This window comes from Protomyctophum parallelum, assembly GCF_964188405.1.
Source record: "Protomyctophum parallelum genome assembly, chromosome: 13".
NCBI lineage: Eukaryota > Metazoa > Chordata > Actinopteri > Myctophiformes > Myctophidae > Protomyctophum > Protomyctophum parallelum.
Genome location: NC_139708.1, coordinates 32,495,236 through 32,516,358, shown reverse-complemented (window position 1 = coordinate 32,516,358; position 21,123 = coordinate 32,495,236). Strand labels below are relative to the sequence as shown.

Genomic DNA, 21,123 nt, shown 5'->3' with positions numbered 1-21,123 from the left:
CCTAATTACACATCCCAGTGAACCTGCAGGGGAAATCAACAATTTGCCCCCCCCCCCACCCTCCCTCCTCTCATCAGCTCCCTTCTGCAAATAAGAACAAGCGCCCCTCTGCGTGTGCGTGCGTGACTAGTGAACAGTTTAATGGTGTGTCTAAGAAGTATAGGTGTGTGTGGAGTGTGTATTTAGTCCCTTTCACATAGGTGTGTGTGTGTGTGTGTGTGTGTGTGTGTGTGTGTGTGTGTGTGTGTCGGTTTGAGTGTGTACTGGCTCAGGTAGATTTTTGGTTTCCTGTGTGCGTGTCCGCGGGGGTGAACGGACGATTAGCCAGGCACCGCTCACCTCCGCTCTGCTGTGCCATCACTGTACACACGCACGCACACACGCACCACACACTACCTCCATAAATACAGGTCTGTATATGGATCTGCATAGGGAGGAGAGAGAGAGAGGGGGGGGGGGGGGGGTCAAGGCCTCACACAGAGCCATCCTACCCTGGCAGTGTGTGAGGTGAGAGGGGACTTGGGGGCTAGAGACAGGATATGGAAAGTGAGGAGGAGGGAGAGGAGAGGAGAGTGATGATTTGCGAAGGGGAATTACTACAATCATTTCCAATATCACTATCACTCCATCAGTGGTTGATGCTCCAACTCAGCTCCACACACATGGTCTCTCGCTCTCCCAATACATGACTGTATCCGTCTCGCTCTTGTCTCATGGTACTTTTTAAATAGAAGGGGGAGGACATTCCTAAATGTTTTCTATGGCTGCCCCGAGTATTAATGTAGCACAGGCGAGCAGCTGAGTATATTTATCTTGCTTTTCACAAAGCAGCCGTCGGACAGAGGTATGCGTGTGAAAACGACTTTAAAGCATCAATAATATTATTTTCACTCAAACATAAATAAATAAACACCAAAAAGCCAGGTCCTCTTTGGAATGTAGTAATTCTGAGTTTTTATGAATGACTGCATTCATCGTTGGCCACGCCCCAAACCTCAGCCCTCCGTTTTGGAGATGCGAAGCCCCGCCCCTTTTGGCGTACCTCCGCCAGAGCCATAGAGTAAGACAGAGTTACGACATTGAGGGGGCAGAAAACTGAGCGCTCTAGCGCGCTGTTCATGCAGCCTGAACAGGGACAAGCTGGAGTTTGAAATACGTTGGTTTCAACGAGGGCGGCGCAAATAAGAGCTAGTTCAGGCATGTGTGCCAACATGCCAACTGTTTTAAAGTATTGTACAGTAACAAGTAAAGTCTTTAATGTTTATGTTGTACTATTACTAAAAAACGATCTAAGAGAAAGGGATTTAAGATCATAAAAGCTGGGCTGTTGCAGTTCCAATGCATTTAATGCTCTTCGCCAATTGAAGTCCATGTAGAAGAGCCGCCATTGGACTGGCCCATGAAGTGAACGGAGATGTCAGAACTCTGTCTTACTCTATGGCTCTGAGTCTGACCTCCGCCACACGCCTGCGTTCCGATTGGCCGGAGGCGGTCCGAGTGGGCGAGGCCATCACAGAAAGCACGGGGGTAATATAAAACCAGTCTCAAACTTTAATCGATGAAAATGTACAGGTGATAAAGGACTCCAAAGAATGATTGGAATTACCCAGGCGGACAAAACCCATTGTTGTTTTGGTGGTGGCTGTTGTGGTGGATCTATTACAATATAATACAGGAAGCTGTTTATTTATTTTGTTTTTGTTTTTTAAACACATTTTTACATATTTTCTTCCCGATCAATTTTCAGCTGACAACATGAGGATATTATTATTCCTTGCGGCTTTTCACATGACGACCGTCAGCTTGGTAAGTAGGCCTATAAAGTTACTTTCAGTTATTACTATAGGCTACACACCGGACAGGTTTGGAGTACACAATCACGTAACGTACGGAATAACGACTCACGTGCTGACTGGCTGCTGGGTGCTGACTGCGCACCGAGGCTGTACTGTAGTTTACACGCGGTGACGGATTTGATCGGCTGTCCTCAGGTTACGACGGAAAGTATTTATCACTTTCTGTTGCAGAACTTGTAACGCCAGATGGTGCAGATTTCAATCGTATATGCACTGGTATTATTTCAGCCTATGTCAGAACAGAAACAATCATCAGACTCAGAAGCTTCAAGCTATCCTAAATTTGTTACAATCGCAGACAGTACATAATGGAAGCAGCTGTACGTTTCCTGCTCCCTCAATTGGTTTATTATTATACTCAGTCTCAAGTGTTTCTGATTAGGCTATTATACACTGGCACACTGCGCAGTAAAACCCTTAGTGTTCATTTAACTCGGGGGGAGGACAAAAGACTCCAGCCTCCAAATGGATGTTTAGTTGTTTACTGTATAATTAGGCCTGTATTATCTTGTCTATATGTGTTACAATAAATGCTGTATTAATGTGATGTTTCCCTATGCATAATGTACCCACCTAATGTTAAAAATTGAGTGGTATTGTATTGTGTCTGCACTCTGCAATGCCATGTCTGCCCACCTGATACCCATCCTCCAACACAATGAGTGGACACAGACAGGTGGTCGTCCCCATCTTTCCCCTGGATTCTTGGGCAATAATTGCCTAGCAGAAGAACTGGCTCTCACTGGCTTGTTAATCCTCGGTGACACACCAGGAGCCGTGCCATGGAGAGGGACGACAAACATTGACACACATTCTGGACTGGAAATAGAAGAACCCTGCTGTGCGGAAACAATTTGGACAACCCTCTCTCATCCCTTCCCCTCCCTCCTGTCTCCTCCCTCTTGGAATTAGGAGAGTGGCGGGGTCAGGATTCGGAAGGGATCGCTTTGGGTGATCCGGCTATGGACAGGCAGGCTGAGAGAGTCTCTTTTGAACACAATATACCTAGTGAGGCGTTGAGTTTAGTTATTGGCGAAGCTTTGGTGGAAGGGATGTGTGTGTGTGTGTGTGTGTGTGTGTGTGTGTGTGTGTGTGTGTGTGTGTGTGTGTGTGTGTGTGTGTGTGTGTGTGTGTGTGTGTGTGTGTGTGTGTGTGTGTGTGTGTGTGTGTGTGTGTGTGTGTGTGTGTGTGTGTGTGCATGCATGTTGGAGGAGAGGGGATGAGAGAAACAAAAGGGGGCTGGTGAGAACATCTCTTTCATCCCTGATGGCCTGGCGAATGCCAAGCGGAAGGCGACAGAGAACCACAGATATCCATCCCACTGGCAGTCTGTACAGAGCTGGGCATTCAGGGAATATCCAAGCCACACACTTTAGGGAATTTCTGTGATCTGTGAAACACAAGTCAAACAGATGCCATGACCCCCCCTCCCCCCCCCCCTCCCCCCCCCACACACACACACACACACACAGAAAGTGAATGCATCATCAAACTATGATCCCAATAATTTAGTCCTCCATTCCTCCTCTTCCCATGCCCCTGCTTTAGGTGACTGCCCGCTGCCCCATGGTGTGTGAGTGTCCGGCGGGGCCCCCGTCCTGTCCTCCTGGTGTGAGTTCGGTCCCTGACGCTTGTGGCTGCTGTAAGGTGTGTGCCGGCCAGCTCAACCAGGACTGTCATGAAGGACGGCCCTGCGACCACCACAAAGGCTTGGAGTGTAACTATGGCAACGACGTTGGTCGCACGCACGGCATCTGCAGAGGTATGTTTTTAAAAACGTTTGGTTTTCCACCTCCTGGATATTGTTTGCCTTTTTATCTGTTGAAAATTGTAAACGAAGCAAGCACTCTGCTGACACTGATATGAATGTTTTTAACATTTTGATTTCTGACTGGAAGCATTTTTGGACCATTGCTATAATTTTGCATTACTTCTCGTGTGTATTTTAGGCACATACAACCATAGGAGTGCAACAATTAATTTGATTAATAACTTACCAGTATCCCAATATTTTGAATGTCATTACAAGCTAAAAGTAAAAAAAAAAAACTAAAAAATAAAGTAACAATAATAATGAAGACAATAGTGAAAATAGCAGATCTACAAGTAAACGTAAACGATGAAGAAATGTGGCATAGTTTTTCTGGGGAGAGATCATGGTTGGGTGAGGGAATGTGTGACTGGGGTGGGGAGGCTGAGGGTTCAGGGCCCCTAAGCCAAAGCCAATGCCGTTTGTCTTTGAGGTCTGAAGCCTGGGCCGTGTTTCAAAGACAGAGCACCTTCATGGGCTGGGACTGAAAGCCAGCCAACTCTCTGATTTATACAAGTAGTTCACTGTGTACACACTACAGAGGCACACCAAGTACACACATGCACATACACACACATTTGGCGGTATTTTTATATGCATGTTTATTTGGGGGTGTTGCTATATAAAGGGGGGTATTTGGGGTGTTGTGTGGGGAGTCCCAGAGGACTTCAGTGGAACGACACTGTAAACAAGCCAAAATTCCTCTGTGCTCTAAGAATAGGGCCTCCGTCATAAAACTAGATACTGTCTATCTCTCTCTCTCTCTCTCTCTCTCTCTCTCTCTCTCTCTCTCTCTCTCTCTCAATCTCTTTTCATCCATCCGTTGTTGAGTCATTACACACAAATCTATTTGTCTACACAATTAGCCATTTGTGAGTTTTAGTGACATAGTGATGGTTTAACCATCCCTGCATTTCTTTTGCTTTTTGTCACAGCAAAGGCAGATGGCCGCTCCTGTGAGTACAGCGGACGCATGTACCAAAACGGCGAGAATTTCCGTGCCGGCTGCAAGCACCAGTGCACATGCATCGATGGGGCAGTGGGCTGCGTGCCCCTGTGCCCCAGCCATGTGCCCCTGGCCTCTCCCTCGTGCCCTGCCCCGCGGCTGGTCAAGGTCCCGGGCCAGTGTTGTCTCAGCATCGACTGCCACAAGGGTACCGCTGTGGTGACCGAGGTGAAGCGTCGTCCCCAGCCTCCGGCCTACCCGTCCTACCCTTTCATGCCCTACCCGGCCTACCCCTATACCAAGACTTACGCCAAGCACTACCCCAAAGCATACCTCAAGCCATACCCGTACAAGCCCAAGAGAGACAAGGACACGTTGGGCAACGAGCTGGTGGAGGCAGGCAGGAAGTGGGACAAGCCTCGAGGTCACAAGCACCTGGCAGGTGAGATGCGGCGCCGGCATGTCGCCTTAGAGTCACGTCTGTTTCCTCCGCACAGCAAAGCGTCATGTTTGTGTTGTACGTTTTGAAATCCCCCTGACGCACAAACGGCCCCACTGTGAGACACCTTCATGTGTGTGTATGTGTGTGTATTAGCATGCAGTGTGTTTTCCAATGCCTCCTTGTACACCAGAGGCGCACTCACACACACAAGCACATAGCACTCTCACACAGCACATATACTGTCACCCAGCTTTCCCCTCTCTGTAATCACCCTGTCTATGCGTCAGTGTTGCCTGTTGGCTGAATGAGGCCAGTGTACTTTGCATTGCCCGCTCTCAGCCTCTCTTTACTCCCTCTCTCCATCTGGCCCTCTGTCCCCTGTTTCTTTTACTTCGGTTGACCCCGTCTCTCTGCTTGTTAGCCCCACCGCACACAAACACACCTGTTCATCTTTACATCTGTCTGTTTTCTCCAGCATGGAAACAGGTGGGGGATCAGTGCGCGGTTCAGACCACTTCCTGGTCGCAGTGTTCACGGAGTTGTGGGATGGGCGTGTCCTCCCGTGTCACCAATGACAATGCCCAGTGTAAACTGGTGAAGGAGACCCGTCTGTGCAACGTCCGTCCCTGCAGCTCCATGTCCATTCCCGTCAAGGTAAATAAGTTAAATAACGAAGACGGGCTGACAAGGCCACAATGCATTGCGTTACACGAGGTAACAGAGAAAAGTTTCCAAGGGTTTTGGATGAAAACAATGTGTTAAAAGGAATTGCATGGAAATCTGTCACTGATATCTCCAGACAAATAGACACACAGTAAAAGCATTGGGTCACTTCCTGGTTTTAGAACTACAGACCATATAACAGTACTGAGAGACTCCATAGGAGAGACACACAGGAGAGGGCTTCTGCCATATTTGATCTCTGCAGATCAAAGGAGCCTGTTTGGGCAGGTTTTGAGTACGGGTTACACATATTGAAATTGATAGATTACGTCACTATGTTTATTTAGCGTACAACTATGCTGTTCAGCTATCATTCCAAAATAAATAGCACTTGGAAAGGGAATCCACACAAGAGAGGTCACATTGATATTAATATCATGGTATTCATTAGCTTGCCTCGCCCTGGTGACCCAATGTAGTTGCAACTGTTTCTTCATCTCTCCGTCTATTCAGGGTTCTGTTGCTGTGTGAGTGAAATTCTTCTCACCAGTTGATCTAGACTGGGTTTCCCTTCATTGCAAATTGGTGCCAAGTTCATGTTGATCCCTTTGAACTAGTCTCTAAATCTAAGTCAGATTTTCTCTTCCGCAATTTTTGAATGCTACAGAGAGCGTGTAATTCCGCCACATAAAAGTTGAGAACAGGAAGCTGTCATCTGCTCTTCAGACCGGAAAGGTATCTGACTAATCACGACAAAGTGAAATCTTTTTAATACTGTCGCTGTCTGGAGGAAAGCACCTAACTCAATTTCTGAGGTGTTTGATTACCGGTATTATAATTTTTTGTACACCTTTTGTGTTGGTTAAAAAATATTGAACCAAAAAACCAAAAAAGCGCTTCCGACAAAACCTCTTAACTCCATTGGACCCTCAAACTGTCCACTAATGCAGCTAACTCCACCACCTCTCCCCCTATAATGCAAGTTATTGACAATAAAGACACAATACCAACTTTGATGAGGCAGTATTGCATTAATTGTTTTAGAAATATATGGATTTCTTCATTTTATTTTCCTGAAAAAAATGTTCTCCCTGACAGCATATATCTTTTTGAATTTAGATTTCTGCTATTAAATCAAATAGTTAGCTAGGCTTTGGTTCATTTTGTTTCCTGTCTGTATAGGCAGAGAAAAAATAATCCTGCACACTGTCTTCACTTGAGTTAGATTTATTGAGCAACGTTTCGGTTGTCAGACCTTCATCAGGCAGATGCCTAATGAAGGTGCCTTCTCAGTTCCAGTTATCCGACACACCTGTCCATTGTAGGTGTGCAGAAGGACTTTTTCTTACTGTCTGTATAGGCAAAAGCCGCAAAACGTAGGTTGGGATTGGAACGTCTGCTTTATTTTCTACTCATTTACAGAGCTTCCTGTCTTTATATTTAAAAACAGGCTATTTTCTTAATTTTAGAAAAAAGGTTTGACATAATCTTTTGAAATTTTCCACGTATAATGATGTGCCCAAAATAGGTATGTGACGTCACTGTCGTGTATGCCAGGTTGAAAGTGGTCAAAAAATGTCATTATTAACAAAGTTGAAATTAAAATAGGAAGGCAACAAGTGCATTTAAATGTTTAACCTGTTCAGGTCAGAATATACCATCCCTGACTAGCCCCATACTTTAATGAGATATGAATTAATATCTGATGTAAGGAGGAAAGAAGATCTTTCTGGGTTTTATACGTACAATGTACATTTAAAATGGATACATTGTTTCTGACGGAGATGTTTGGTAATAAGATTGTTCTCCTTTCCTGTATTTATTATTGTCCAGAAGCCCACATTTGCTGTTAAAGGGATAGTTCAGATTTGTTAAGTTGTATGAAATACTTTCCATTAATATAGTGGTTGCAACTGTATTAATTGATTGCCAGAGTCCCGTGGTGGGAGTTCTGCTCTGGTTTTGGTGAAATATCAAGTAGTTCCGGTCATTTTGTGGGGGGCACTGGGGGCCACGCAGTAAAGGTAAATGAATCCACAAAACTAACGTAATTTGTATTGTTGACCTATTTCTAAAATATTAATATTACTTTTTTTTACCCCTCTATCACACAGAACCATGTTTTTTGTGTCCATATCACTACGCCCAAAAATAGTTCCATGTGATGGAGGGGTCAAAGTTGAACGAAAGTCGCGCTAATTTTCTAGAAATATTCCAACAATACAAATTACGTTCGTTTTGTGGATTAATTTACTTCTACTGCGTGGCCCCAGTGCCCCCCACAAAATGACCAGAACTACTTAATATTCACTAAAACCAGAGCAGAACTCCCACCACGGGACTCGGGCAATCAGTTAATACAGTTGCAACCACTATATTAATGGCAAGTATTTCATACAACTTAAGTTAAAAAAATCTGAACTTTAAAATTTAAAATGGGGGGTTCCAATCCCTAAACAGTGGCAACACAAATGGCATAACACATAGAAATCCTATTGTTAAGTTTAAGTACATCAGGTGAAAGGCAAGGCTGTGTTCTCATCTACTCAGTCACTCACTCTTTGGTAGTTGTGAAGTGGCATGGATCCTTCATGCACCAAGTAAAATCCTCAGTTAATTTTTTGTACACTCTCAGAGTTGAACGCTGAGGATTTTACTGTGTATGTATGTACTTTAGCTGTGCTCTTGACTCCCCTGCAGCCTCTGCATGATCACATTTCATGCGCCTCCCATCATCCTTTCATGTTGGAATGGGTTGCTGGCTTGTTATGCACCGGCTCCAAGCCTGATTTACACTTAACCGTGCGCCAGTGTATCACATCGGAAATCTACCGGATCTACAAGCTCACAATGTGTAGCAGCGTGACTCATTGTGAGCTTGTAGATCGGCTATTTATGATGCAAGACACTAGCGTAAAACTATGTATAAATCAGGTGTCAGTGTTTGTGGAGCCGTTGTGGGTGTTAATGCGTACTTCTGTCAACCTGTAACCCTCGTTGGCGTTGGAGGCTCTTTCCAACTCTCATCTGTTGTTCTGAATCTGAGCATCACTTAGTTTTTCTTTCTCTACACCTAGTCACATTAACAGTGTTTTTTGTGATTCAATGCTCCTTGTAGTAAGCCATTTTATGTCAACGAGTGGTGGCTTGCAGTCTTCCTTCCCGAGTCCACAGAATACGGTTTCAGTCTTTTTCATTGGAAGACGTGTTGTCCTATTCAATCTCTCACCTTTTGTGCTGCAGCTGGGCTTCCGCTGCCTAGTATAGATCACTGTTCTTATGAGAGGTTAGTGTACTAACCTTTCACTAGAGTGGTGATTTCACCCTGCCCCCTCTCTCTTTTCTTTCACCACAGAAAGGGAGGAAGTGCTCCCGAACCCACAAGGCGCCCGAGCCCCACCGCTTGTCCTATGCTGGCTGCAGAAGCACTCGCCTCTACAGGCCCAACTACTGTGGCGTGTGCAGGGACGGCCGCTGCTGCTCGCCCCGCCGCACACGAACCGCCACAGTGACCTTCGGCTGCGCTGACGGAGAGCGATTTGAGAAGTCTGTCATGTTCATCCAGTCCTGCAAGTGCAGTGACGAGTGCAGCTACCTCAACGAGGCAGTGATGCCTCCACAGAGGTGGCTCTATGGTGACACGCACAAGTTCATTGACTAGATGCTTCCTCCCCAACCCCTGACCCACGTCACTCCCCCACACAATCCCAAAGACATTAACCACCCTTCCCCAGGCCCCCCCCTCCCACCTTATAGAATAGTGTATCTATGAGTAGTCGTAAGCGAGGAGCATGGATCACTGTCCCTCCTAGTGAACTGTTCATAGGTGCAAACGGGAAGAAGCAGAATTGAATTGGATGCTGCTGGACATTCTGGACGCAGTGAAGCAACTACTAATTTCTGGCTCCGCCAGAGTTATCGCAGTGTTGATCAACATGGTTCCAAACTTCCAACACGCTATGTTGCTGTCGTGCACTGCATGCTCCTGAACTCTGAGAATGAAACCACACTGTGAGGAACGATGGAGCCAGAGAGTGGACACACACATACACACAAACACTCACACCTAGGATTACTTTTCTTGGCTATAATGCTGATGTGTGTATTTATACCAGTCATCGAGCATTGACGAGCAGTAGGTCTGAATGATTAGTGGACATAACCTGGTTCTGATGGCGATTGGAAAGAGTTAAGACACAAGGTAGGCCTGAAATCTGTCAGGTCTAGCACATTGGACATTGACCAACTAATGAAGACTTGTGGGAAAGCCTTACTGGGAACGGTGAGCTTTGAAGCCGGAAGGGGATTTCTCAGATGTAACCAGGGGGAGGAAACGTACGTATGTTTTTATGGTATTTATTCCATGGTATTTATTGTTGAGACAAACAAGATGCCAACGAGGAAAGGGGGAGATGGAGTGGAATTGCTGCTATGTTTGGAGCAGTCGCAGCATGGCTGGAAGGGGCGAAAGGAGGAACTAAACAGCTGAGAACTGTCAACAACGGGAGGGCAGAGAGACAAACTCCCACAGACCTAGGAGCTTGACCCTTCCCTGGTCACGTCAGAGGTCAGTTGTATTCAGAAAGCCACATCTGATGGTGGATGATAATGACCACGATTTCTTTTTTCTTTTTGTTTGCGGGGTTGAGGGGTGTTAGGGACAAATTTGAACCTGTCCAGGTGGAGGCAATGTGTCCATTAGTGGGTGAAATGTCGAGGGCCGTTTACACAGCTGGATTCATCCCCTGCCTGGCCTACCGCCTTCCACCAAAAAGTGAGACATTTAGCAAGCACCAGAGGAACAAGCCGGGGATTGTGGCGCCGAGGAGTCAACGGGGTCTAATTCCGAGCAAATTACAATCCTGACTCTGAGGGGTAGTGAGACGAAATCAGCCACCCTCTGTTTGGTTTGTTATAAAAATAAAATTTGAGAAAGTGCGTCTTCTGAAGTAAACATGTAATTTGTGCCTAGTGGGTTTGGAAACCATTCCAGGACCCAATCTGGCCTGTAATCTAACAGCAACTGAAGCACGCTAACTTTAACGAAAAACAAAACGCGCACTCATGTCATTTCATGTTTGTGTGGTGGCATCTGTATCTGAACGCCGTTCAGTGCCTGTGATGTCAACGACATGACTGAGGAGGGCTTTATGATGCTACTAAAGACGAGGTCATGGGTGGGGTCACTGATGCCCCCTGCGTAAGGACACATAACAGTTATAGAACCTCATAAGCACCAGAAGAACCGTTGGAAGGAGAGGAATTCTTTGTTTTTCTATAACTGGTGTAACCTAAACGGTAAACCCCTTACTGTATGACTCAAGAGCCCAAACAGATTCTTTACTGGAACCTGGGTTTCTCATGCACCTTATAACAGCCTTTATTCATGATCTAATCCCAAAATGGAGAGAAAGGCCTTTTTCGAAAATGATTCTCTCTTAATAGAGTAAAACACACCCGTGTGAAGTGAGTGGTGCAACTCCATGTGGGGGTCCCCGGAAGTTCCAGCCCCACAGGAACGCGTCCAGGGGCCGGCCCGGTTCTGGCGAGCCGCCCTGCGTCCGAAATGGTTGAGAGTTACCGTGTGGGGGTCCCCAGGGGGTCCCTCTACTGTACTGTCACTGTACTGTAACACCCCAAATCATCATATATAAGTTAATATGTGTGTGTGCGTGTGTGTGTGTGTGTGTGTTAAGCCCAAACCACACCAAAGGGTCGGGTTGGGACAAACCAGTTTTAAAGGTAGACCATACCAATGCAACTCATTGTAACTCAATGAGTTGCATTGGTGTGGTTTACCTTAAAACTGTTTTGTCTCAACCTGACCCTTTGGTGTGGTTTGGGCTTTAGGCTGCGCAACAGTGACACTTGGTGGTGAAAACCAACCAAACGCTATTTTGTGCTCAGACAGACCCAGCCTGGGACGGACAGACGGACGGACGGACACACATAGCTGTTTATATAGGAGTGGTTGCACCACTCAAAAAGTATTAGTCATTTACATTTCAGCTACAAAAACAAATTTCTTGTGCCATCGTTATTTTTGTTTCAAAGTTTTAGCATTTTAAATTAAAATGAAGAAAGAAAACAACTCTTTGGAATATTGTATTGACAAATGCTATCAATGTCACCATTTCCTATTTGCCTATGTAGATGCTGTGGTTTAATGTTTTAAAGTAGGTCTGTAGTTTTGTAACATGACACTATAGAGCAGCTATGTACAGATGCCTTGTTATTGTGTTTAGATTTGTATCTGCTGTATAAGGGTCATTCCATTTACTGAGTAAAAGCTGATCTAGTTCATGTACATGTATAACTAGCACTGAGCAAGGCCGGGGTCCCACACTTTGAGCTTTAACTGCCATATTGAAGTCATGTTAGTGACCGTATATAAAGTTTAATTGTACACACATTTCCAATAAATGTTTTACTTTTTAGTTTAAAAAAAAAAACATGAAAAAATGCTTGGTTTGGTTATCATCTTGTTCTAAATTATTTTTTAGGTAGTGTTCATCATGCTGAATTTTCAATAAAGAATTTGGTTCACTCCTATATTGGTCTTGGGTAATTACATATTAAGATGAATATTTCTATCAGACCTTTAAAAACAGCACGCATGTTTTACACTGGGTAGTTATCTCCTTTTTTCAGGAAAAAAAAACACCCAGATCAAGGAGTTAAGCCAGAAGCGCTTGAATACTTTTCATTGGTTCAATATTTTTTTAACCAACATGACAAAGGGTGTTCAATAGCTCCAACGTTAACGTTAGCTGGTTTCTGCCAGATAGTTTAAAGTTGTTCAAACCGATTTTGACCCATTTGATAATCACTGATAAAACAAGACAATACAATTAGACACTTTTTTATTTCCTGGTTTTATTTTAAAAATCTGAAGCAGATCGTGTCCTATGAGATACAAACTCAGAATTGGGCAATTACAGTTGGCAGTAGACAAAAGCTCAATTTAACCACTCAAACCCACTTACTTAGTAAACCAATAGTTGACCGGGTAGGCTTTGTACTTTGTCTGCTTTTCCCACCTCCACCCCAAATATCTTTGTCGGAAATAGCTGTTCTGCAAGCTCAATGCATTATTTACAAGCTTGTGGTCCTGCTATCTTCGGTACATTTTCCACCTAGAATAGGGATGCTAGGGTTCAAGTAGTTCATGATCAGAATGTCCTCTTAAGGACAGAATTCACTGGAGGGATTCAACAATTTGTGAGCGTCCCAAACACAGAGCTGCCTTGTAAGCCAAAATATACTTTTTACAGGAGTCATTATTTCAAGGTATTACCATCAGAAATATATAAAAACAAAACTGTGCAGTAATAAACAATTATAAATTAAAAAAAAATCTTAATGAGCTAGTCTGAACATGTTTTGACCGCACAGGCACACACATGTGTAGAAGCTAAAAAACATTGGAAGTATCTTCCAAAAACTAGTTTCTCTGGATTTTCTAAAGCTCTACTTGAGATTCTGACAAATATTAAAATCAAGAAAAGCATCGCATCACAGACCACAACTGTTAACTGCCATTTTATAAAAAGGTTTAATTTCAGATCAAAAAAATAAGTCACGGTAATTAAAACTTGACAACCCCTTCCCCCCAAAAAAACCAACAACATTAAAATAAAAAGGTTTGGTGAACATAATTGACAAGCAGGAGCCTTGAACAGTTGAACAGTGAAGAGGATTTTCCTTCCAAGTAGAAGAAGACACCAAGAGATTCACAGGAAGGAGAAGTCTTTTCCCTGGACCGACTACTCATCTGGACTGCTCAACTAAAAAGGAGAGAGGAAGGAATATAGAAGACATGAGTCCAGCATTCATAGAGATCACCGCTTCCATGACGAGCAACAGCTGAGACACTCCATTTGCCCAGACCTCTCCAGTTACACTGCACTAACAAATGCTTGGTTGCCAGCTTTTTATCAGCTCATTATTTGGAGTGCGATTGTGAGCTGACATAATCCCACTGGCCTTTAAGACTAGCAGTATGAAGCACTAACTATTAGCTGTCATAGTATACCTTGAGAACATGGGCCATGTTATTGTGATAGTGAAGCAGCTCTAACCCCCTTTGCAAACATGATGCAAATATCACAATGCCAACATGCCTGCCAACTTCCAAGTCTTATAACCGTCATGTCAATTGTGTGAAAAGTTCTGAAAATGTTTGACAATAATGACATGTCCCAAAAGAGGGAACCCATGTTTAATGTGATTAAAGGTCCAGAGATTTATGGGGAATAGGACTTACTGTAGGTGGAGATGTCAATCTCCTCTGGAAGTTCAGCCACGTTGACCTCAAACCGGTCCTGCACGTCGTTCAATGTCTTGGCGTCTGTCTCGTCAGACACAAAAGTGATGGCCAGGCCTTTGGTACCGAACCTACCCGCACGGGCCACCTGTATGCCAGGGGAGGACAAGAAAACATCACATGAGACCGATTTCGTTAGGGGAATTTACTCTTATTGCGACTCCAATGGCTTGTGTTGCTTGATCATCAAGAGTTGTTGACTTCATGAGCTTGTTTGATATTAAATATGCGTTTATGTCATTTATGTATGCAACTGATCATTTTTCTTTTCCGTTCATGATAGCCCAGTAAGTAATTCAATACTTCTGCGAGCCAAATGTCAGAAATCAGTGGCCGACAAACATTGAAGACAAACAAACAAACACTGGTCAGTCCCTCACCCTGTGCAGATATGTGTCGGAATCTTCTGGCATGTCGTAGTTGAATACGATGTTGACCCGCTCAATGTCCATCCCTCTGCCGAAGAGGTTGGTGGCCACCAGGATCCGCCTCTGGAAATCCTTGAACTGCTGATAGCGGGACAGCCTGAGGAGGAGGAGCAAAGAGAGATTATCAACACAGCTGCTACAGTCCACAACCTCCCATCCTGCCTTTGAAGGCAATGATGTGTTGAGTTAATTGATGAGGCTTCGTGCTCCGTAAACATAACCAGCATTTGGAGCTCAATAGAATGTGTGTTTATGAGGGAGGGGAAGCGTGTGTGTGTGTGTGTGTGTAAGAGGAAAATGTATGTGTGTGTGCAAGACTGACCTCTCCTCTTGAGCCATTCCTCTATGGATGGCAATGGCAGGGAAATTCTGTTCCACTAGAAGCTGGGACAACGCCACACAGCGCTGGACTGACTTGACAAAGATCACCACCTAGTGGAAAAGGGAATACATTACAAGACTAGCCACCACACAAAGAAAACAGATAACACTATTGTAAGCTCTGTGGTAGAAGTAGAAGAGTATTCAAGACTAATTAAAAGGTTTAAACATCTCAGACTACAGTGACGAATGACAGTGAGGAAAGACATGAGGAAATGCCAACACAAAACTTTGAATGACGAGACAAAGAAGCAACCAGTTGCTCACCGGAGACGTACAAGTCAATAATGTTAATAGTAAAAAGGTGCTCATGGATCAATCAGATTAAAAAAAAAAAGAGATCTGGGCACTCAAATATGTGCTTCTCTGCCCTCTCTCGTTAACACAATTTCACAAAATTTACAAATCTTTTATGTCCCACATTTCTATTTCAATGACCACTTTGGCACATGAATATTCAGTCATGAACGACATCAGTTGCAAACTACCCGACAGTGATGCAGCCAATGAGTCCCCATGGATTTATAGCGAACAAGTAATTCTGCTCACTTGACTTTTCCGAAAACTGATTTTTCAATATTTAGAGTAGGGAATGTGATCATTATTCTTTACATTACAGGCCGGGACCAAAATAAGACCAGAAATCTACCTGGTTGAATTCCAAGACATCAAGCAGGTCAAAGAGTTTGCGGTTCTTCTCGCTGTCCTTCAGCTTGCAGTAGTACTGCTGCAGGCCGTGTAGTGTTAGTTTCGTCTCATCGTCCACAAACACTTCCATGGGCTGCAAGAGAATGAACAATTGGGAAAGGAACAAACTTGGAATAACCTAACTGAAAACTGAATGCCAATTAAATACTATTACACTTGGCACCGATGGTTCCACTCGTAAGGAAAGGAAATAAGTCTCATTCTCAAACAAAGCTGCCACAAAGTAATTAGAGCTAGAAGCCTAGTGGTTCCCAAACTACAACCCTCAGGACCTAAAGTACTGCTGGTTTCCCATGCTAGTAAAATAATTGCATATCTACTGTCCACGAAGCACACAAACACTTCACTTAATGTCATGTGCAGCATGTCGAGTCATTTCATAATACAGATTTGTTGAGTCGGTTTCTCAGACTTATATCTGATCGGGTTCAGTGCTGTGTAAACATCCCATGATTCACAGACAGACCTGTCTGTAAGTATTTGCTAGTCCCAAATACCCAATACAATGGTGTGGAATCAGGATTACAAATTGGCAGCTGCTCTCAATCCAGAGCGATTTACAGTAAGCATGGTAAACACAAGGTAATACATTAAATGCATATTAATCTAGGATCATCAGCTAAGTCAGCTACTTTTGGCAAATGTGTCCCCCAGACTAGGGATGCTAGGGCTCAAGTGGTTAAATAAGAAAGATAAAAGAAAACCAACAGACATTCTACACATGCTAGGATGGAAAAACCGCAGCACTTCAGGTCCAGAGAACTAAACTTCAGCCAATTTGGACAAATTGTAACCAAAAGGACCCCTACTTTCTAATCATCATTTAGCTGGGGACCTCAAGGAAAACCGGGCCCCACACTGATAACCACTGCCATTCCAAACCACAACCAATCAGTATACTCACATCCTGCATGAACTTCCTGCAGACTGGTCGGATCTCTTTGCTCAGGGTAGCGCTGAACATCATACACTGCTTCTCGTGGGGTGTAAGCCTGAAGATGTCTTGCACATCACGTCTCATGTCTGTCAAAAACACAGTGCAAGTCGAGTTACAAACAAGTAGAACTAGTGTAGAGGAACCACTGTTGAAGATAGCATTGGAAACTGATAAGCATGCACCCGTGGAAGAATATTTACTTGTGTATTAAAATTGGTCATTAGACATAGAATTAATACAGCAAGTTTGATTTAGGGATAGCTATCGTTAGGATTTTTGTGAGTCCGATACCAGTTCCGGTTCTGCTTATCGATTCCGGTTCCAAAATGGTATAATATAACTTAAATAAGAAGCCAAATGTTTATTAACAAAAAGCTTTACTTTATTCCTTTAAGCCTCTCATGTTGATTCAACACTGCAGGCAGCGTGCATGTAGTGAGGCAAGCCGCAGACTCCTCTCCCTTAAATGTTTACCCCCATAAACTTCACTCAGCCATTTTCATAAATTTGGAAAAATCTTGAATTGTGCTCTTTTGGGGAGCTGTGGTACCAAATCTTTTCAGATGGGGATCTGCTGCCAAATGCATATTAATCTGAGGGTCCCTGACAGGAAACAGTTCGAGAACCACTCATCTACATCAATAAAACTGGTTGCAAACAGCATTGAACAGCGACTGTATAGTGCATACATACCTAGCTGCTCCAGCATCTTGTCGCACTCATCCAGGACAAAGTGCTTGACGTTCTTCAGGTTGAGGGTCTTGTTGCGGATTAGGGCCAGGATGCGACCTGGCGTCCCCACCACAATGTGCGGGCAGTTCTTCTTTAGCACATCCTCGTCCTTCTTGATGGCCAGGCCACCGAAGAACACCGCCGCCTTCACGGTAGGCATGTACTTGGAGAAACGCTCGTACTCTTTGCTGATCTGGAAGGCCAGTTCTCGTGTGTGGCACATGACTAACACTGATACCTGGGGAAGAGATGGGGGGGGGTTAGAGCAGTACAGACACTGTGCCTTGAACTATCGAAAGTAAGTGAAGCATTTCGGGGCACAGCTAATTTCTTTGTAACAATGGCATTTAAAAAAAAAATTAAGCACGACTTCTGTGTCTTCTTTGTCCATCTGACCAACATTGTGTTCTATTAATCAATAATCAAGCAACTTCAGTGCTGTGTAAACATCCCATGATTCACAGACCTGTGTGTACGTATTTGCTAGTCCTAATACAATGGTGTGGAATCAGGAAGTCTGATTAAAATGAGTTTTACAACCCCCCTTGTTAGCCCCTGCATCTTCAAAACGACATTACTATACACCCCATACCAAATCTGTCTACACGCTCACAATGGAACACACTGATGATCATACAAGTTAGCAGCTGATCTCAATCCAGAGCGATTTACAGTAAGCATGGTAAACACAAGGTAATACATAAAATGCATATAAAAATTGACAAGATTGTTCAAGGCTAAGCTCAGAGATAGTCCAGTTTGCTGGAGGTGTGATGAGGACCCGGTACACTTATTCATGTATTGTGGGAGTGCCCTAGGGTACAGACTCTATGGTGTGCTATTCATGAGAATATAATGCAAATCCCAAACCAGGATATTCCTTATACACCGGCTCTCTTTATTCTGGGTGATCCATCGCCATTAAAACACCTCCCTGCACCTCTAGCTGACTGGATTCATACAGCATTAATGGTGGGCATTAAATCATTGTTAAGGAATGGAAGTCTGAGGTTTTACCTCCAGCACATGTATGGTTCACTCAGCTTGGCTGCTTTGGAGAGGTTATCCTTTAAGATGAATAATCAGTTGGATAAATATGATTCGAAGTGGGACGTGTTCCTCAGTCATGTTGCAGGTCCTTTGGTGTGATCCATGGTCAGGCAATGCCCTCTTGATTGTTTATTGTATTGCTACACATATGATACGGTTGATGATGCTGCGTGTTTGGATGTATAAATAATTTAAACTTTTAATTTGATTTATTTTTATTTATTTATCTTGTCTATGTATTATGTTTCTGTGTTCATACATGAATAAGTATTCTGCTGTTGTTGCTTGTGTTTGTATATTATGTTTGATGTTTTCTGTGTTTGTAAAAAAAGAAATCTAAAATAAAGTACTGATCATTTTAAAAAATGCATATAAAAATTAATCTAGGATCATCAGCTAAGTCAGCTACTTTTGGCAAATGTGTCTCCCAGACTAGGGATGCTAAGGCTCAAGTGGTTAAATAAGAAAGAAAACCAACAGACATTCAACCTTTTAAACATGGGTACTGACCTGTCCGTCAACTGGCTCAATCTGCTGCAGTGTGGCCAGCACAAACACAGCCGTCTTGCCCATACCAGACTTGGCCTGGCATAGGATGTCCATGCCCAGAATGGCCTGAGGGATGCATTCATGCTGGACTGTGACACAATGGCAAAGAAAACGGGTTATTTCATTTAACTGTCCACACATCCAAATCACATTCAGTGCTGTAGCACAGGACAGTTCATGTCAGCACAATTTGAACGATTATTCACACAAACAAATTTTACAGCACAATCTAATATGAACAGGACATCATCAGAGTACATTTCTGTCTACGGAAGAGGCCGTTCGTATATGAGCTTTATTAAACCTTTGGTTTGCATTAAAAGACCCTCCAAATAAGAAATAACCTCATCTTGCATAAATGAACAACCATTGAGGTCAGCAACAGTTCCGATGGAGCACGCACAAAAAGTAGTACATATAGAGGAGCCATCGAGGTCAGGTCTGGCCCATAGTGTTAGGAGTTCTCCTTAACGCCATGTGTCTCAAGTTGTCTTTGGCCGTTCCTTTCATACCGCCGTTATATTAGCACAGTCTCAGCTTTTAGTAAAAAAATAAAGAATACACTTAAGAGTGAAAAGTGATATTGGTCATTGCATGTATTGTATTCCTACGGGCTGGGGCGGCATGTCAGCAGGGAATGTTGGGCGGGAGGAGCATAGGCTCTCTACGTGCTCTGGGTGGGGGCTCCTCACTGGCAGGTGAGTCAGTAGGATATAACAGCTAACAGACTAAATTGAGGAGAAAGGGGTGTACATTGATTTTAATAATAAAAGTGGCACAAGCCATTAAACCAGCCTCACCTTCAGAAGGATGCTCAAAACCACAGTCGACGATGGCACGGAGCAGCTCTGGTTTAAGCAGGAAGTCTCTAAAGCCAGAGCTGTGGATGGAGACGTATGAACCCTTCACTTCTTTCTTGCCGGCCGGGGTGGCGCTTTCTGCGGGGGGTCCTTGAGGCTCCTCGTCTTCTTCATAGTCGAGAAGCTCGTTGTCAACATCATTCTCAGCCATTGTGTCTGTCTGGAATAATGAAGCAAGTTGAGTTGTGAATCTAAGCACTCTTCTTTGGTGGGACCAGTGACAATTTGCATTACTTTCACTGCAGGTAGCGGGATGCTATTCACACCTTAGTATTGCCATTTGCTTTACAAATGACACGGTCTTGCTTTTGCATACCCGCTAGGATGGATTCGTTGTTGCTGGGCTTGTTCCAACAGTTTCTGCTTGGCGCTTGCACATATGAGCCCATAAATAAACCCACCTGATTTGATTTTTATCTATCGTGATACTGTTCATAGGTTATAAGGTTATAACCTAAAAAACAGTATCACGATAGATAATAATAATAATAAAAACGTGGTGTGGACTTAATATATGGTCCACAGTCCACACCACGTTAACAAGACTAGAATGTAACACCTAATAGTAATTACTGGATAGAATGCATGTCCTACGGTCCTACTCGTGTTTTTAAATCCTGCAGTACTTTGGTTTGTTGCATACTTCTATTGTTGTATAGCTTTGGCACAGTCTTTGCCAGGTCTCACTTGCAAAATAGTATAATAATACAGTAATAGTGTGTTTGGAACCGAGTACAAAGGACCACAATGGAAACAAGCCACATAGTCTAAAATAAAGACTTGTACTGAACGGTATTCTCCTGTGCTTATCTTTGCAGTATTCAATCAATAAATTAGTTACTTAAAATGCGACGGTGTTCTGGAAATAACATAACATAGAATAGTAACTAAGGCTAACCGCTATCGGTTATGTATGTTGCATAACAATGCTAGCGCAGGTAGCTAGGGAGCTACACATAAAATGGCTTAGTTCGCACTCCTATTACCTTAATAAATAGGAAGAACCGCAAGTATTACTATTTTAACTTAATGTTTTTATCTTAAACGAAATAAACATTTTTTTCACCAGAGTAACAAAGAAATACAACCACACTGGACGGACTGGATCACATCAGCTAGCTAGCTAGTAGCAAAGCTAGCTAGTAGCAAAGCTAACTGCAATCCAATGGAAACAATGAAATTATTTTTATCGTAGAAATACGGAGACGTCTATGAAAACTACATATATTTAGTTGACCGTGAAATCCCCAACTGCGTAGAATCTTTAATGCTGAGTTTATAAGTAAAAGTTAAGTAAAATAATACACGGTTTACATATATCGTTCTTACCTTAGTTCACGATGCTCAAATCAACCTGTATGCAAAAAGCTCCAAACCTGAACCGCATGGGGAGGCCGTACTGTAGCTTGGTATATGCGATTACACGGAAGTCCCG

The 21,123-nt window shown here is 43.6% G+C and overlaps 2 protein-coding genes across 2 annotated transcripts; one reads left to right on the top strand and one right to left on the bottom strand.

Moving 5' to 3' along the window:
• The first annotated feature begins 1,575 nt into the window (after nt 1-1,575).
• LOC310869428 (CCN family member 1) lies at nt 1,576-12,129 on the top strand. Its single transcript, XM_083780170.1, has 5 exons — nt 1,576-1,806; nt 3,405-3,618; nt 4,602-5,054; nt 5,530-5,708; nt 9,073-12,129. The coding sequence occupies exons 1-5, from the start codon at nt 1,756-1,758 to the stop codon at nt 9,376-9,378; spliced, it is 1,203 nt and encodes a 400-aa protein (XP_083636296.1). The 5' UTR covers nt 1,576-1,755; the 3' UTR covers nt 9,379-12,129.
• A 444-nt stretch (nt 12,130-12,573) lies between these two features.
• ddx39ab (DEAD (Asp-Glu-Ala-Asp) box polypeptide 39Ab) lies at nt 12,574-21,108 on the bottom strand. The gene is made up of 10 exons (XM_083780169.1): nt 21,018-21,108; nt 19,629-19,848; nt 18,790-18,917; nt 17,191-17,467; nt 16,465-16,583; nt 15,502-15,633; nt 14,794-14,903; nt 14,424-14,568; nt 13,984-14,131; nt 12,574-13,504 (listed from the first exon to the last, which is right to left on the bottom strand). Exons 2-10 carry the CDS (start codon nt 19,837-19,839, stop codon nt 13,488-13,490), a joined length of 1,287 nt encoding a protein of 428 aa, XP_083636295.1. The 5' UTR covers nt 19,840-19,848; nt 21,018-21,108; the 3' UTR covers nt 12,574-13,487.
• Between the last annotated feature and the right edge of the window lie 15 nt (nt 21,109-21,123).

Excerpts from the sequence above, each read along its gene's own strand:
- LOC310869428 (XM_083780170.1), top strand. The coding sequence starts at position 1,756 with ATGAGGATATTATTATTCCTTGCGGCTTTTCACATGACGACCGTCAGC. Across the intron at positions 1,807-3,404 it reads ACATGACGACCGTCAGCTTG|GTGACTGCCCGCTGCCCCAT; the intron begins GTAAGTAGGCCT and ends CCCCTGCTTTAG. Across the intron at positions 5,055-5,529 it reads AGGTCACAAGCACCTGGCAG|CATGGAAACAGGTGGGGGAT; the intron begins GTGAGATGCGGC and ends TGTTTTCTCCAG.
- ddx39ab (XM_083780169.1), bottom strand. The coding sequence starts at position 19,839 with ATGGCTGAGAATGATGTTGACAACGAGCTTCTCGACTATGAAGAAGAC. Across the intron at positions 16,584-17,190 it reads CAAGATGCTGGAGCAGCTAG|ACATGAGACGTGATGTGCAA; the intron begins GTATGTATGCAC and ends TGTTTTTGACAG. Across the intron at positions 14,569-14,793 it reads GGAATGGCTCAAGAGGAGAG|GCTGTCCCGCTATCAGCAGT; the intron begins GTCAGTCTTGCA and ends CCTCCTCCTCAG.